This window comes from Leuciscus leuciscus (assembly GCF_965113295.1).
Source record: "Leuciscus leuciscus genome assembly, chromosome: 20".
Classification (NCBI taxonomy): Eukaryota; Metazoa; Chordata; class Actinopteri; order Cypriniformes; family Leuciscidae; genus Leuciscus; species Leuciscus leuciscus.
Genome location: NC_138744.1, coordinates 26,320,258 through 26,338,650, shown reverse-complemented (window position 1 = coordinate 26,338,650; position 18,393 = coordinate 26,320,258). Strand labels below are relative to the sequence as shown.

Here is an 18,393-nt window from a genome sequence, read left to right as displayed (position 1 = left end):
GTTCGGGCGACTGGAAATGTCTGTATTGCAGTGAGCAAGCCTGTTGTAATACACGCATGCCTGCAAACAAACGCCAGCACGTTGACGCGCTCTTATAATACTCGCGCTAACTGAGTTACAATGTGTCTCCCCCTGTGGCCCAGTGGCAGACTCTCAGGTTTTTGCACGCGAGAGACCCGCGTTCGATCCCCGGGTCTACCGGCAGATAAAATTATGCCGTCAATGCTCGCTCTGTCAGTTCCCTGAAAAGGCGACTGCAGATGTGTATTTTGCAGCCAACGAGCGCGTTGTACAACCCGCTCGCCTGCACCCAAACACCGTTTCTATGGTGTTCCGTGCGTCACTGGCGTAAGGAAAAAAGGGAGTTTTTCTGGTCCCGCTGCGGACGGACCAACCTCCTTTTTCCTATACATTTCCCATTCCCCTCTGGAATTCAGGCGACTGGAAATGTCAATATTGCAGTGAACAAGCCTGTTGTAATGCACGCAGGCCTGCAATAAACGCCAGCATGTTGACGCTCTCTGTTTCTATGGCAACTTCTCGCTCGTTCAGTTCCAGTAAATGTGACTGTTCCAGTGTATCCTGCAGTAAACAAGTCGGTTCTGTCACCCGCTTGCCTGCACACAAACGCCGTTTTTACGGCTACCCAGATAAATCCCATAAGTGTGAATTTTTTCTGGTGTCCCGGCCACGGCCGATGGTGCTTTATGTGTAAGAAGAATGCCCACTGCCCAGTGCCCATCTCTACACACAAGCACAGCCCGTCAAACAGGGCTCGCGCACATGAATCGGCTCAGACCGATTGCGCTTCAAACATGGTGAATGTGCCCACTAACACCACGTTATGCATGTCTCACGGTTTCTGTAAAAACGAAACCAACGTGCACTCGCTTCACGCAAGCGAACGATGCTTTCGGTGTGATAAATGTGCCCGCTGTCCCGCGCCCACATCCACACATAGACATGACAGTTCCCACGGGAACCGCCCAGCCCTCCCCCTCGCGGTTAACCACCGCAGAGGAGTCGAGCGCGGGCAATCTGCCCGCTGTCATCAGCGCGCCCCATGCCTCAAATGTCACGAGCGACACGCTTGTGTTACAGCACACCGAAGCTTCTCCATCGCTGAGCGAGCGGAGCGCGCTTCGTATGCGACCCCTAGCTATCCATGCAGACGCATGGGCAAAGCTACCCGGGGTTTCGAAGTGGGTGCTGAACATTATAGAAAGAGGCTATTCGCTGCAGTTTCGCCGACGCCCTCGCCGCTATGTGGCGCGCGTCGAGACCACGGTAAAAACAGAAGTAGCACATCTACTTCGAGCCGAAGTGACGAAACTATTGAGCAAAGGGGCCATAGAACCTCTCTCTCAAGATCAGAGCGAGGGAGGGCTATACAGCAGATACTTCCTGGTACCGAAAAAAGACGGGGGTCTCAGACCCATACTAGATCTAAGGCAACTGAACAAAGTGCTTGTGAAGCGACAGTTCAGGATGCTCACGACCAGGCAAATCCTTGTGCAGATTCGCCAAGGAGATTGGTTTGTGTCAATAGATCTGAAAGACGCGTATTTTCAAATACAGATAGCGTCACGTCACAGGCGATATTTGAGATTCGCCTTCGAGGGCCAGGCATATCAGTACACAGTCCTGCCGTTCGGTTTGTCCCTAGCACCCCGTACATTTACGAAGTGCATGGATGCGGCGCTCGCACCCCTCAGAATGAGAGGCATGCGAGTGCTGAACTATTTGGACGATTGGCTGATTCTAGCGCAATCTCGCGCAGTGCTCATAGAACACACGACCATTTTACTCGATCACCTCGAGGATTTGGGTCTGAGTGTCAATTGGGCGAAGAGCTCCCTGTCACCCAGTCAGAAAATATCTTTCCTGGGCACAGAACTGGACTCACTATCCATGATAGCGCGACTATCACAACAGCGCGCGGTAGACATTCGACGCACAGCGAACTCTTTTCGCTGCGGCGCGTCTGTCCCGCTCAAGAGATTTCAGAAGATGCTAGGTCTCATGGCCTCAGCATCGTCAGTGCTCCAGCTGGGTCTGCTCCGCATGCGCCCGCTGCAGTTTTGGCTGAAAGCGCGAGTCCCACGCGAAGCGTGGGCACCCGGTTTGCTTCGCCTCAGGGTCAATCAGAAATGCGTTACAGCTCTGAAACCCTGGAAAGCGAACGACTGGTACCAATCAGGTGTAAGCCTGGGGACTTCCTCGAGGGTGAAAGTGGTGTCCACGGACGCGTCCACCTCGGGATGGGGAGCGCTGCTCGAGGGCAGACCGTTCTTCGGCCAGTGGTCAGAACGGGAGAAGCTCCTGCACATAAACTGCCTCGAAATGCTGGCAGTAGACAACGCGCTGACGCGTTGTTGTCCCCAAATAAAAGGTCACCACGTCTTGGTCCGTTCGGACAACATGTCTGTGGTGTCCTACATAAATCGCCAGGGCGGCATCAGATCCGAGAAACTGTACAGGCTGGCAGAATGCCTCCTGGTATGGGCTCAGTGCAACCTGCGCTCGCTCAGAGCAGCGCACGTGCCAGGGATCATGAATATAGGACCAGACAGACTGTCCAGGAACAATGTTCCGGCAGGCGAATGGTCTCTACACCCACAGACAGTCCAACTGCTGTGGAAGAAATTCGGCAGAGCGGAAGTGGACCTGTTTGCGTCTCAAGAAAACGCTCACTGTCAAGAATTTTTCTCCAAGAGCAGGAGCGCGCTGGCCCATGTGTGGCCCCGCCGCCCGCTCTATGCTTTTCCCCCCGTCTCTCTCCTGCCTCAGGTGATAGAACGGATCAGGGAAGAAGGATGCTCAGTACTGCTGGTAGCACCGTTCTGGAAAAACCAACCTTGGTTCCCAGCCGTGATGCAGTTAGCAAGTACTGCCCCGTGGCCAGTACCAGTGAGGAGAGATCTCCTCTCACAGGCCCGCGGCTCGATCTGGCATCCTCACCCGGAACTATGGTCCCTTCATGTCTGGGCCATCAACGGGTACATGTTGGACTCCCTAAAGGAGTATTAAACACGATCACGCAGGCTAGAGCTCCGTCTACAAGACGACTCTATTCTTCGAAATGGTCAGTGTTTTCGGGCTGGTGCACAGCCCGTGGTGTGTCACCCACAAACTGTGATGTGACGGAGGTGCTTTCCTTCCTACAAGAGCTGTTGGATGGGGGCAGGGCCCCCTCCACGCTCAAAGTTTATGTGGCGGCTATAGCAGCGTTCTCAGAAACAACGCTTGGTCAGTCAATAGGAAGGAACGATTTAGTCATCCGCTTCCTTAGAGGAGCTAAGAGACTGAATCCTCCCAGACCTCCCTCAGTCCCCGTATGGGACCTTTCTACGGTTCTGGAAGCCATGAAAGGTGCGCCATTTGAGCCTTTACAGTCAATCGATTTGAAACACCTGTCTTTCAAAACGGTGTTTTTGCTGGCTCTCGCTTCAGTGAAGCGCATAGGGGATCTGCACACGCTCTCTGTGAGCGCGGCGTGCATGGAGTTTGGGCCCAATGACTCAAAAGTTATACTCAAACCTAAGCACGGTTATGTTCCAAAATCCCTCAACACACCGTTTAGGGCGCAGATTATCTCTCTGTCAGCCCTACCGGTCCCTGATGAGGAAAGAGACGCGAGCCTCCTTTGCCCAGTCAGGGCATTACGAGCTTATGTGTCTCGCTCGTCTGTTTTCAGACAGACGGAACAGCTCTTTGTTTCGTTTAGCGGACGTTCTAAGGGACTAGCCGCGTCGAAACAGAGCCTATTCAGATGGATAGTTGATGCTATAGCGCTGGCATACGCCTCCAAGGGCATGCAGTGCCCTTTGGGTGTCAGAGCGCATTCCACGAGAGGCATGGCCTCTTCGTGGGCCTGGTCAAGTGGGATTGCCTTGCAAGATATTTGTATGGCGGCAGGCTGGGCCTCCCCGTCTACATTTATAAGGTTTTATAACCTAGAAGTTCCCGCCCTGCAGGCCAGGCTGCTGTCGGTCTAAACTACCAGTATTATCTGACCTGATGCGTTCAGCTCAGAATGCTGCGTTTGCTGAGCACAGCTCAATGTTCGACAGTTTAAAGCTGGGCAAACTGTGTAAGACCCACATTTTTCCCCATCAGTTCAGGCCGTACCCCGCCCTGTCTGTATGATGAAATTCGCGTCCCATCGACGCTACTTTATGTGGAAAAGTGAGGCTGCACCCCTCCTTCTTCCCGGGCTCTCTGTGAGTTCACTGAGTGATTGTGCACTATATGTACCCCGGGCTTTCGCCCTTGGGTCTTTGGTGTCAGATCTCAGCATGCACGGCGTTTTACATTGGGTCCCCTAGCGTAAGATATCTTACGCAGTACGAGAGACCTCTCGTAAGAGAACGTACTCGGTTACTAACGTAACCTCGGTTCTCTCTAGAAGAGGGAACGAGTACTGCGTATCTTGCCGTGCATGCACACGCTCTGGTTGCTTCGATGATGAAAAACCAGATAATAGCTGCCTGCGAGCGATATTTATAGGCCTAGACCACGCCCATTTCGGCGGGACGTGACGCAGCGGGCGCGAAGTGCCCTGATTGGGTCTGACGTCACGCCAGGCCTCGCTCGATAGGCTGCTGCAGTTGCCGCAGAGCAGCCAATAGGCGCGCGAGCTGTCTCGCCTATGTCTGCATTGCTGCTGCAACGCGTTTTGCATTATTACAAAATTAAGGATAATTTTTGGCTTCAATATCTCACGGAAAAGGATTTTCCCCTAGCGTAAGATATCTTACGCAGTACTCGTTCCCTCTTCTAGAGAGAACCGAGGTTACGATAGTAACCGAGTACGTTTTGCACCATATTCACTGCAGCAACTGTAGCAAAAATGTGAGCGTATGAGTTTCTTAATTTGTGATTTGTAGAATAGGATTTGTGCACCTGCAATGAAGAATTTGAGAAGGTGTAACTGTTGTGTTGTGTTTGTGGAAGATAAAAAAAAGTCTACAAGTTTGCAACTCTTAAAACATTTCTCTCTGTGACTTCAAATTTACTGATACACATATGTGGCTATTCTCTACAACTACACATTCCACTGTCACAGGCGTTCAGTAGTTTTGCACCAAAAATACCTCCATAGCGAACCGGACATCTGCCATGTTGACGTTATCATGTGACATACGACGCGCGATCACACGCGCAACAATTTAAAAGATTTTGAACGACACGTTTAAATATCTATCTGTAAATATCTTGATATTGATTAAACTTGCTCATTTTGTGGTCTTTTTGAAGAAACTGCAGCCCATTTATTTTGTGAATACATTTAGGGTTGATTTAAGTTCTTATATTTAACCCTACTAATGTGACCCACCGTTTTATCCTTAACGATATTATTTATTTTTATTACGAAATCCCAAAATTGTCATCTCTTGAATATGTTGTTAATTTCTTTATTTTATATCCAAACATTTTCATCTACAAGCAAAAGTGGCTAACTGTTTTATGTTTTCCTCTTTTTCTTGTTGAATTTAACTCGTTTCATCCCTCAGGCCTAGGCCTATAAATAACAAAAAAATGCTTTTTTTTAAATGTATTATAATGAATTATTTAAGAAAATATATATTAAGATATTCAACCTTGTAGGTTATTTTTTCCTGTGTAAAAAATCTCATATTATGTATGCAAACCCATAATATATACATATATATACCTCATAACATCAGTAACTCGACAGCCCTACCTAGAATGGTTTTCCTCAGCGTTTGTAATGTCTGCACAAAGGGCAGTTGTGCGAAGATTCGCCTTTGGAAAATTTAAGTATCATTAATATTAAAAATTTGTATTACACCAGAATGAATTGCATTGCTATCCCAGCCCAAAACATACAATAATATCAACGATAAATGCTGACCAATACTTAATTATATTACTTTTTACTGAAAATGATATAAAAAAAAAAATTATAAAAAAAAGTAATGAATACACTCTAGATGTGTATATAATGAACATATCTACATTTTCATTCAAACAATTAAATAAAACATTAATTAAATAATTATATTTTATTTACTGACAACAATGAGAAATATTAATAAATTAGTAAAAGAATAAATGAAAGTCACCATCACACAATAAACAAATGTATATACAAATCAACACATGAAACAAAGCTTTATTCAAACTACAATCATGTATGTAGGCTACAGGCGCTGAACCCCACATCCTTCTGCCATCTCAACACAGCGGTTCCCATTCTGCGGCTTTATTCTGATGAATCAGCTGACCGCCAGAGGTGAGCCGTGCCTTCGTGCCTGAGGTTGTTGCGTGATGTGTTGTGCTTCACAATCTGAGGCAATAAGGGCAGGTGGAGTGATGGAGGGTCTCGTAAGAGCAGGTGGAGTGATGGAGGGACTCATCCATGGCACCATCTCCAGGATTCTGCTCTGGCCTCCTCATCCTCAGTACTCACACCAGTCTGCTGACATTTCAGATCCTACAAAAATGCACAAACATAACACAAAAGCAGTCATTTTAACCGCACAATGTCATTTGATTTCAGTATTATTTAGAATACAAAAGCGCTTTTTTTCACAAATGCCGCCATCATCTTCTCTCGCAGGTCCTGCTCCACCACAAAAGCTGTGCAGCAAATGCACAGAAATCAAGAATCAGAAAAGTGATGTAGCTCTGTTTGAAATGACAACTTAATATTTAAATAGTTGTTGTTATTCATTTATGTAGTATACTCACTCAAAGCCTTTGATGGCAGCATCATGAGCCACTCTCCACCGGATAAACACACATCTGTTCATCATCTGACCCTGTAACATCCAGAAAAGATTCACATAACTTTTGTGATTTATGAGCTCAACACTACATTTACATGTTGAGGTTGTTTTAACTTTTTATCCAACATAAATGTTCCTCAATTTATCAACTACTAACGGACAAATAAAATAGATAACTTATGTTTAGTTACTTTATAGATTTGTTCTACATAATAGCACACATTCATCACTCAGATGTCTATTTCATGTTGTGATATTTCAAGATTTTCTTGTCAGATGTAAATAGACATTTAAAATAAGCGTCTTTAAGATGTATATGGTTTATGTAAATCCACTTTAGAGACCTAACTTACGTGTCCTTACTGGAGCTCCCCTGTTAGCTAACGTTATACATAATAAAACGTGTTTTTACAGCAAAATCACAACTATACTATACTGTGTAACGTCTTTACACTTTCAACAATTCAACAGTTTACTCCACAGTAGTTCAACACATGCAATTTTTTGTTTACTCACATTTGAAAGCACCCGCGTCGCTGATCTCTGCGATGTTTGATAATGACGTATCCTCTCGCGTGGCCTCCTGGGATAGAAGAGTATCCATCGGTCGAGCACTCGAAAATCTGGCCGAAAGCAGTAAGCCATCCAGGAACTTCTCGCCTACTCTTTTATGAATACTGATGTTTCGAACGTACTGCTTCCTTCACGTACTGTTTTCGCCTACTATATAGTAGGAAAGTAGGCATATTCGAACGCACTTAAGTCCGAATCTCGCGATAATTAGTACGTCACCCAGGTAATTCTCGCCTACTCTTTTGGATTTGTACATACTTTTTCGCTCGCCTACTCTTTTTCCCATACTAAATAGTAGGGAAGTATGCGGTTTCGAACGCAGCCATTGTGTAATTAGGTAATTTAATCCCTATTTGAAAAACTGGGGTTAAGCTGCATTAATCACGAAATGATAATCCTATAACAACAAGGAAAATTATCTTCACACTGAATAGTTTTCCATGGCATAGAGGAAAATAGCTATGCATTAATTATATGCTTAAAAAATAACTCTTTAGCTGAAATTTATTTGTTGACATTAATTCCACATGTTGGAAATAGGTTTTCTTAAAAATAAAATGTAAACTATCTTGTTTAGCAAAAACTGAACTAAGTAAACTACAATAAAATTGGACATGTCAAAGTATCTCAAATTAATTATTGTAGTTAACTACTAGCTGTTACGTAATGAATGTTATAGTATGTGTGTTATGTATGTTATGGCCACACACACACACACACACACACACACACACACACACACACGCACACAAATAACTTTAACACAAAAACCCAAATTTCACTGTTTTGGCCCTGACACAAAATGACCAGTTAACATCATTTCACCAATCATATCATCAGCACATGGCATGGGAAAGTATGCACAAGTAGTCAGGTGAAATCAATCTATCATTCTGATGGATTATAAAATCAGACTGATTGTTATAAGAAGTGCTTCCAATCATTGTGTTTGCAATGGTTATCGCCAAAGAAAGATGTGCAACCATCTGTGCATCAAAATGGCCTCACATGCAAGGAAATTGCTGCAAGGAATATTGCACCTGAAAGAACCATTTACAAACTCATCAAGAACTCCAAGGAGAGGTTCAACTGCACTGAAGAAGGCTTCATGATGTCCCAGAGTGTCCAGCAAGCGCCATGACTATCTCCTCCTGAGGAGTCAGCTATGGAATCGTGTCCCCACCAGTAGAGCTTGCTCAGTATTGACAGCAGGAGGGTGTGAGAGCATCTGCACACACAGCGAGGCCAAGACTTTTGGACAATGACATAGTGTCAAGAAGGGCAGCAAATAAGCCACTTCTCTCCAACAAAACATCAAGGACATACAAGGAAATTCTGCAGAAGTACAAGGATTAGACCGCAGAAGACTGGTGCAAAGTTATTTTCTCTGATAAAGCCCCCTTCCAGCTATTGGGACATCTGGAAAATCAATTGTCTGGAGAAAAAGAGGTGAATTCTACCATGAGTCCTGTGTCATGACAACAGTGAAGACCTGAGACCATCCATATGTCTCCTATCAATCCAGGTGCAATTTGGTGATGATCCATTCATTGTCACAAGGCAAGAATGATAATGAAGTGGCTCAGAGATCGTCACATTGAAATTTTAGATCCATGGCAAGGCAACTAACCACAACTTAATCCCATACCAGAACCTGCCGCGGATCCTCAAAAATCGAGTGGACAAGCAAGAGCCCACAAATTGTGATCTACTCCAAGCGATAATAAGGCAAGAATAGATCGCCATTAGTCAATATTTGGCCAAGAAGCTGATGTCCAGCATGCCAGAGTGAATTGCAGAGGTTAAGAAGAAGGGTCAACACTCTAAATATTGCATAAATGTTTTTTGTTTTTGTTTTTTGGGTCAATAAAAGCATTTAAAACTTAGCAAATGCATATCACTGTTTTCCAGTTTGGAGCAGTCATGGACTTATGGTTAAAGAGTCAGACTGATAACCCGAAGGTTGCGGGTTCGATTCTCAATACCGGCTGGAAATGACTGAGGTGCCCTTGAGCAAGGCACCTAACCCCCAATCACTCCCCGGGTGCCACACCAAAAATGGCTGCCCACTTCTGGGTGTGTGTGTCCATAGTTTGCTGTGTGTGTGTTCACTGCTCCTAATGTGTGCACTAAATTGGATGGGTAAAATGCAGAGGACAAATTTCGAGTATCTTAGCTTTCACTGTCACTTTCAGTACCAATACCATTGAAACATGAAAATATAATCTAGAAATAGTAAAGCTGCAAACTTTGCTAAACAAAATTTATGTCACTGCCAATACTTTTGGCCAAGACTGTATAGTGCTAGAAGAAAATTACATATTACCTAATATACTCATTCTCACAATATATTTATTCTTAGTACAAGCTAACCACAATCGTAACCACCAAAGCTAAACTTAACAAAACCTCTTCTAAATTAAACAATTCTTGCTTTTCTTGTCGCATAAAACACTTAGTTTCCACATTTACTCTCCATGCATGATCCACAAATTAAATTAGGCCATCATGTCAAGAGCTGCACTGTATTAGATCATTTTTAAGTAAATTGAGCAAGTAGCAACAATAATTTTATGTATCAAAATATTTAGTAAACAGTTTGGAGGTCCATCTGAAGAGCTTGAAAAGCTGTTTGATTTTATTTAAGATGCTAACAAGGACACACAACACTATAGTTAACTCACAGGAAGGTAGAATGTGTTCTTGTCCAGGTAAGATATGGGTTGCCCATCAGGCTGAAGACGTGTCTCATTTGATGTATTATAAACAGCATCTGTGGAAGATAGGTTGTCTTCTACAAAGAACTGCAAAAAAAAAATGAATGCCTTTTGAATTGAAGAAATGCACATACAAAAAAAGAAGAAAAAAGGTGTTTTATTGTTTATCACATTTAAGCAACATCAAAGCAACATCGAAGCGACGTTCATTTTTAATTGTATCATTGGGGAATGTAAAATCTTAATATTGAAGAATCTTATTTATGTTTTTTTTATTTTTTTATTCCAATGGCAAGTCAAGTCATGTCAAGTCACCTTTATTTATATAGCGCTTTTTACAATACAGATTGTTTCAAAGTAGCTTTACAGAGATAACAGGAAAATAATGTAACAAAGTTTGTTTCTAGAAGAAAATAGCATCGTAGTACAGCTTAAGTAAGTTCAGTGACGGTAAGTTATTAATTTAGTTCATTAATATATATAGCCGCTCTGGAGAAAACAGTGATGTCATCGGCCAGCTTCGGTGAAACTTCATGAGAAGTTCAGTTCTCATATAATGGTGTTAATGCAGTCAGATCAATATTATTGTTGAATATTAAATGTTAAATGTCCCCAACTAAGCAAGCCAAAAGCCATAGGCGACAGCGGCAAGGAACCAAAACTCCATCAGGTGACAGAATGGAGAAAAAAACTTTGGGAGAAACCAAGCTCAGTCGGGGGGCCAGTTCTCTTCTGACTAACTATAAATATATAATATTTTATATACATAAAACTGCAATGTTCACAATTGGATTGTGATTTGTGACTTCATTTTCTCCTAATTAGTAAATGAAAAATAAATGAACAATGAATTAAATCAACTGATTCTGATTTAATAAAACGCAATTCGTTTTTTGAAAGGTTTTTCTGTCCTATTGCATAGGACAAATCATACAGTTTATTACACAAAAAGGACCCCCCCCCCCGACCTGTATGACAGATAAATACAAGATTAACACTGACAATTTTGTTTCATGTTTGTTTACAAACGGTGACATATGCCACAAGTGGAATGGCCAAAACTGGAGGCCAAACCGCTCTCTGCAGTCGGGGCGCAGATGGACACAACTCTCTGCCAAGAAACTTCGCAATAACGCATGTCAGACTCCTGTGGTCAATGCCCCTAATGTAATGTGTGTGATCCAATTAGGAAGCTTCTCAGTGTTGTATTTGTATGACCATAAGCACAAAATTATTCATATGAAATGTCCTGTATCATTGTGGTCGACATACCATATTGAAGACAGCCATGATCAGGATGAGGGCTGTGGTTGCCATGGTGAGGGTGATGCGTGGCCAGGGCTTGTTGGCGATGATTCCGGAGGATCTAAGGATCCAGAGCCAAGATGCAGAGGCCGTCTTATTGCAATGCTAGTGTTGGTCAACACAAATGAAAATAATACAGAAAGAATAAGTACGATTTTTTATTCATAGAATTCAAAAGATGATTAGAAAGAAAGTCTCTTAAAGGTGCTCTAAGTGATGCGACACGTTTTTTAGGCCCAAACATTTTTTGTCACATACAGCAAACATCTCCTCACTATCCGCTAGCTGCCTGTCCCCCGAACACACTGTAAAAAAACGCGGTCTCTCTAGACACCACAGGCTCCACAAACGGCAACAAAAACAAACTGGGCTCACCCGCACCACGAAACACAACAAACAGTGTTCCAGCCAATGACCGACAAGAAGTATTGGAGGGTGGGGTTTGGGGGGTTAGTGCACGTACACATGAAGGGGGTGTGGAGGAGAGAGAAGCATGAAGAGGGAAGTTTGAATTATGGTCGACACACGACCAAAGAGACGACGTTTCGATGAACAAATTGCAAAGAAGAGGGACAAGGATAAGGAACGCGTGAAGTCCCGAATTTACATCGGAAAAACCTCCGAAAGGTGGCGAGAACTCCGCCGGCAGAAGGGCTTCCAATCCGACATAGTTGCTCTGTTTTTGCAGAACAGGTAAATCCATTTTTCTTTCTAAACTGACGTTCATGTTCGCCAAACCAACACAAGGATGTAATTAGCTAGAACTATGCAGTCAGCGTTAACTTTGGTGAATACAACATGTATGTTTCTAGCAGCGATCAATCTCTATTGTAAATGATCAAGCAAATTCACAGTAGGGCGACAATTTGTGTGAATGACTGTTTTCACCCACTGTTTGATATGAATTTGAATGTCCATTTATAGGCTATTGACAACTTTGACTAAATTTGTTTACGCCGCCGCCGTTGTTTATGCTCACTGGGAAACGCGAAGCTAACGTTATCTTGCTATTATTGCGTCCTTGTATGGGAGCTATAGTTATAACCTCAGGTGGCGAAACGATTAAGATAATGTTTCTCTTTTTCTGCATTCTGTTCTGCAATATATAAAAGCATTTATCTAACCTCGCGACATTACACGTTGAATGAAGTATCAGTAAAACTTAACTTTGTTTGTAGTGACTATTTTGATTTTCCTTTATGCCGGAAGGGAGGAGAGGAGGAAGGAGACGGGATGAGGAGGAGGGAGGGTCTAGCTAGCTTCCGTTTTGTTTGACAACAATTCGAATGTCAACAAGAAGTTACGACTCCCGGGATCACTTAGAGCACCTTTAAGTAATTTTTCAGGATAATTTATTATGTAAAGTTATTTAAGTACATTTATTACATTAGTGCAGTACCAAATTGTGTGGTGGGATGAATCATATTATTGTGGTAGGAAATCTGTATAACTCATCCTCAACTGACGCACGGTTCTCGCAAGGTCATGGTGGAGAATAAACACATTTCAAGCACCTTTTTTTTTTCTTGTACATTTGGGAAATATAGCTACAGCTCAAGCAACCTACTCAAGCTATAGGAGCTGAGTCACTATCACAGTATTAAGCAAGCATAAGACCTTCCAAAATGTACACAATGAACATGACCTCAGCACTAACCTGTAAAGCTCTGTTTTATTCTGTATATGCTGATTTTTAATGCAGGATTATCTCTCCGTCTAATATATAAAGCATGATATATTGTGTCTAGATTCTTTCATTGAGTCAAACTAAAGACTCGCTCATCTTTGCAATGTCCTTGGACTCCAATAGATAAGGAATATAGCAATGACAACTCTTTGTGTTCTGTACCAGGTGTTCTCAATTGGTGGGTTGTGACCAAAAAAAGTGTCACAGATTTGTTATCCTGGATGGTGTGTGTTAAATCACTTAAGCCTGGTTTCACAGAAAGGGCTTAGATTGAACCAGGATTAATGCAAATTAATCATGCAAGGTGATTTACTAATATTTGCTGGTATTTGCACCATTATTTAACGCTCCATAAAAAGCATGCCTCAACCAGATGCTAATTTGCACTGCTCTTGGTAGATTGCATTAGTCTTTATGGAAATGATCCGGCTGCGTCTGTTTTCTGTAATTTGCGGGTCGTCATCACGTGCAGGACTTTCGACTCCTATCTGCACTTTTATGGGATTGCTCTCTGATTCAAATTTGCCCTCTTTAGTAAATCTGGCCCTAAATGTGTTTAATGGATTTTTTTTTTTTAAATGTACTTCTTTTTCACAGAATGCTCCAAACAATAGCAGACAAATGTATTTATTCTAAAAAGAAGAACAAGTAGTTTGTGCAATTTTAATTTTATGTACCTAACTTAATGTAATTGTCTTGTGTGAAATGAACCAACAAGACAACTCCTGCTAAAACAGAGTTGACATTATGAACAAAATAAATACTATAGACTCCACTGGCACTTACCAAGAAATGCCCAATGAAGCAAATGAGCAGAATCACAGACAGAATTAAGAAGGACATTCCAAATGATATTCCCAATACTGCAGTTCTGAAATAGACAGAGAGCACATGGTGTCTTAAATCACAAACTGAAGAGAGTGAGAACAGGTGTTCTCGCTCACAAATTCATTCTGACATCTCAAACTCAAATTTAACAAATTCAACCTGACAGCTCCAGTTCACTACAATTCACTACAATCTTGTGTTGTAATGCACTGTGAAACATGTGCAGAGATGAATGAACGTACTTTGGCAGGACCAGGATCTGCACGATGAAAATGCAGAAGAATATCAAGCAGGCACAGGTGATGTAATATTTGAAGGCCGGCAGGGTCGTTGCTCTATACTGCAGGGAATAGACACACTGTTCTCAAAGAGCATTTGACTCTAGTGTATTTTTTTATTTAGTTGACTGATTCATCTCATTCCGTGTCATTGTGGGTGAAAGCAAACAGGTTTGTGTTTTAATTATTGATATGTTGATGTGTTATTGATGAACTATGGATGACTACACTTCAAGTAAACATTGCGAAGTATCAATGCTAACCTCTTTCTCCAATGTTTTATTGTGGAAAAACAAGGATATTCTCTGAATGTCTTCTGATTTGAGCCATTGTCTATGGAAATTTAAAAAAAGAGAGAGAAATGGATAGATAAAACCAACCAACAAAGAACTGAGTCATTAAACATCGGGGGTAAATATATACAGCTGAGATATGAGATGACCTACTTTTGAGAAGTGATGCCATCGAAAGTTCGAATCATCCTCTCATTGAGTTCCTCCTCAAAACGCTTCTTCTGAGATTTTGTTCTGAAGAGGACACTGACTTAATGTCTCTTTGTCTTGCATTCATAAACATTTAAAATATATTTACCATTTCAATTAATTCTATACATATTCCTTCGTTCTGTTCCTTGTTCTGATACTATGTCTATTACAAAAGTCAAAACATGTCTATAAAAGTAGTGAAGTGAAGGTTATTCCAGAAGATAGGCTTCTAAATTATGCTGCCTCCTAAGATACCTTGTTTCTAAGGCAGCATCATGTGCAATACATACAGTATATGACAGCTCACTAGGTTTTAGAACAGATCAAATATTTTACCTACTGTAGTATAACTGCTTTTAGTATGCTCACATAATGTGATTGTTGGATAAAGATACAGAACTTAAATCACCTTTCTGAACGTCTCTGAAAGTGGTACTGGCCCATGGGGACATCCTGTTAATAAGGAAGGAGTAGGTGGTGAGTAATTTTAGCAGTAGGGACATCTCAGAAAGAAAAAAAAAGAAAGAGAAAAAAAGAGAGACACAAGAACAAAATGTAGGCTAGTAAGAGTTGTGCGTGTAAACCTTACTCCCCTGGCCTCAAGAGGTGTGCTAGAGGCTGCGTCCTTCCAGTCGCACTCAGGTTGGGTTGAGTAGGACCAGTTACGCGTGCATTGTTAGAATAGTAAAACGTCTTATGTTCCTAACATCAAAGGATGTCCGTCTAATCAAAATAAAGTATTTTGGCAGCAAATGTAACTGTTTCTAGATAATATGGCATAATACTGTAGAGTTTCGTTAGACAGACAGCCATTGATCTGTTAACATCAAAGGCCGATTTACCAGCTTTGTATATTACAAAAAGTGTTTGTTTCATGTGTTAGGCAGGTAAATCAAATAAAACTTCTGCTTTCAAATTTGTCAGAGGTCATTTAAAAAAATTATTTAAGGATATTTTCATTTACTTTTGTACAATAAACAATTATTGGTAAATACTATGTTAGGTCTCCACTGTAAAATCTAGGCCTTGAAAATGTTGAAGAATGTGTTAAAAAAAAAAGTGTTCATAGGAAGACTCACTGCAGTGTTGATTTTTCCGTTCTCATTGGTCATGCTGTCTCTGTGGTGAAGGTTGGCGAAAGGCTTGGCTGCACCCCAGGACTCCAGGTATCGGGTCATCCTCACTGAAGCTCTCATTTTAGCCCCGTCAATGGTGTGTCTGGGTCTGTAGTGGTGTTGAGGACTCTTTCTCTCTACCTAAAAAAAACACATACTAGATTCTAGACAAACTTCACTAAACCTACTCAACGAAGTATCTTGGACAACTTAGCAACATAATATGTATTGCCACAAGAGCTTGTAAAAGGAAAGCAGCATTGGCAATAAAGTTTTGAAAGAAAACTTTAGACTTGAAGGAAACAAAAGTGACTGTTCATTTGTTTAGAGATTTCCATACCTTTGGGTTGATCACTAAGTAAGTTACAACTCCATGCTCTTTTAGATAAGGATCACGTTCCTGGCCATCTCCATCTTCAACCTTATATGACCCGTTCAAGTGCTCAAGGGTCACTGAGGTGATGTGGACTCGTCTATTCATCAAGAACTTGCAATTACTATTGTTATATCGCCAGATTTTTAACAATTGCACATCTTCTACAAACTAAAAATGCATATTATAATTATGAATAACAACATAAATTAAGCATACACTTACATAAAACCCCCACAATGGCTTACCCAGGTACACCACCTGCTTCCATGTAATTAGCTAAAGTCACATCGTGCGACCAGACATCATATTGCCATTTCTGGAGGCCAATCACACCACAGAGAACGTTTCCAGAGTGAACTCCCACTCGCATGTTAATGTCCACCCCTGTGGCATCTCGCACTTTCCTATATAGAAAAGGAAGAAGAAGAAAACGACAACACATCCCATCACACATCAGAGCATTGATTTAACCTTATGCCCATGATTAGAAACACATTTAGACAAGACACATGGCTATGCACTTTTAAAAGGCATGACCTTTTGAATGTTGTTTTAGTCACACCAATTCACAAGTTGCTGGAGATGCATCAAAAGTGCATGATCCTCTTGAAAATTACTCATTTACTCATCCTGTTGTTCCTAACCCATGACTTCATTTCTTCCGCGGAGCACAAAAAGAGATGTTTAACAGAATGTCCTAGCTTCTCTTTTCCATACAACATATGTGAGTAGGACCTGAGGATGTCAAACTCCAAAAAAGCACCTTAAAAGCACAACAAAATTAGGCCCTATGCATTGTATGCTATATTCCCATATGTGTTTCCCAATTCATATATGTTTCCCAATTCACCGACATATACATATGTTTTTGTGAAGAACAAAGTACATACTTTTGAGAGTGTAGCAGAAGAGTAGGCAAGCTTTGGGACATACAGTACTACTTCTTTTCTGCGTCTTTAACATACAGCCCTGTCACTTTATGTGCATCCTGTCACTGTTTAAAATGCCCAGAGCCCAGTCAATCATCTTTTTAAAATTCTCCACATTCAATTTAATTAAATTTCCTACCATTTCGAAGAGAAATGTAGTAGCATGTTGATCTGCCAGTCATGGTTCTTTCATGTGGGGAACTTTCCTCATGTGTTTGTAATTTGCATAATGATGCATTTAAAAGTTTATGACCAAACGTATATTTATAAAAGTTCACAATGCTGTTGCAAATTAAATATAATGTGGATAACATTGAACAAATATATTTTCTTCAGATTAGATAATGATTATTAATCACTCAAGCCCCTTTATCTAAACCTTCTTTACTTAACCGTCGGACTCACACATCCGCCATGTTTGTAGTTTTCTAACCCTTTTTTATTTGTGTTTGTAGTTTTAATCTAATCTTCGTCCAACACGCAATGGGTTGTGGGCAATATTAGCCGTTAAAGTGTGGACGGATCTGCACTGGTAACGTTGGTATCTTTGGAAACATACTACGATTTGAGACACACTAATTCTAATTTCGAATACTATTTAGGATGGATAGTATGCAAATTGGGACGCAGCAAATGTCTTCTGAAGTTGTACAATTGCTTCATGTAGAGACAGATTAAAATGTAAATTGTTATTCACTGAAATTCTTCTCCTATGCCATAGCACTCAAATCTTTCTTTAGCACATTTAAAACCTGCAGTGTGGTGATTATGACCACCATTTGTTGTCTCGTTACAAGACATTAAATGGGATGTATAAGTTTAAGAGGGCAAGATCTATAGTGAATCTGATAGCCAGTCTGAACTTAACAGACCCTGGTCACTAAATGGTTTTGTAAATTTATTGAAGAATGTTTTCGGTAACACTGTACAATAAGGTTCATTAGTTAAGATTAGTATATTTTAATAACGTATTAGTAAATGTTGAAATTAATATTAACTCAAATTAATAAATGCTGAAGAAGTATTGTTCATTCTTAGTTCATGTTAACTAAGGTAGTTAACTAAAGTTAACTAATGAACCTTATTGTAAAGTGTTACCATGTTTTCAGCAGTGAACAGAACAACTAAAAAGTAATATGGGTTTGGAAAGACAGTAGAGTGAGAGAAAAAAAATATATATACTGTATATGAATTAGTCCTTTAAAATTGTGCTGATCTGTAAAACATTTATTAGCACTTGGTTTAAGATGATGAAAATTCTAGTGAGTCTACACTATGACTTAGATTGAGCACTCAAAACATACAGCATATAATTTGTTTTGTGTGCATTTTTCTCCCGGTTGAT

The 18,393-nt window shown here is 41.3% G+C and overlaps 1 protein-coding gene across 1 annotated transcript in view; it reads right to left on the bottom strand.

The window, feature by feature from the left end:
* Nucleotides 1–18,393, bottom strand: part of adcy2a (adenylate cyclase 2a) — a 190,660-nt gene that overhangs the window by 21,014 nt on the left and 151,253 nt on the right. The window contains exons 8-17 of the mRNA XM_082150260.1: nucleotides 16,365–16,523; nucleotides 16,084–16,216; nucleotides 15,708–15,884; nucleotides 15,038–15,081; nucleotides 14,590–14,670; nucleotides 14,407–14,476; nucleotides 14,108–14,205; nucleotides 13,824–13,908; nucleotides 11,318–11,455; nucleotides 10,013–10,132 (exon numbers count right to left, since the gene is read on the bottom strand). Of these exons, the coding sequence (XP_082006386.1) occupies nucleotides 10,013–10,132; nucleotides 11,318–11,455; nucleotides 13,824–13,908; nucleotides 14,108–14,205; nucleotides 14,407–14,476; nucleotides 14,590–14,670; nucleotides 15,038–15,081; nucleotides 15,708–15,884; nucleotides 16,084–16,216; nucleotides 16,365–16,523 (1,105 nt within the window). The remainder of the gene's footprint in view (nucleotides 1–10,012; nucleotides 10,133–11,317; nucleotides 11,456–13,823; nucleotides 13,909–14,107; nucleotides 14,206–14,406; nucleotides 14,477–14,589; nucleotides 14,671–15,037; nucleotides 15,082–15,707; nucleotides 15,885–16,083; nucleotides 16,217–16,364; nucleotides 16,524–18,393) is intronic.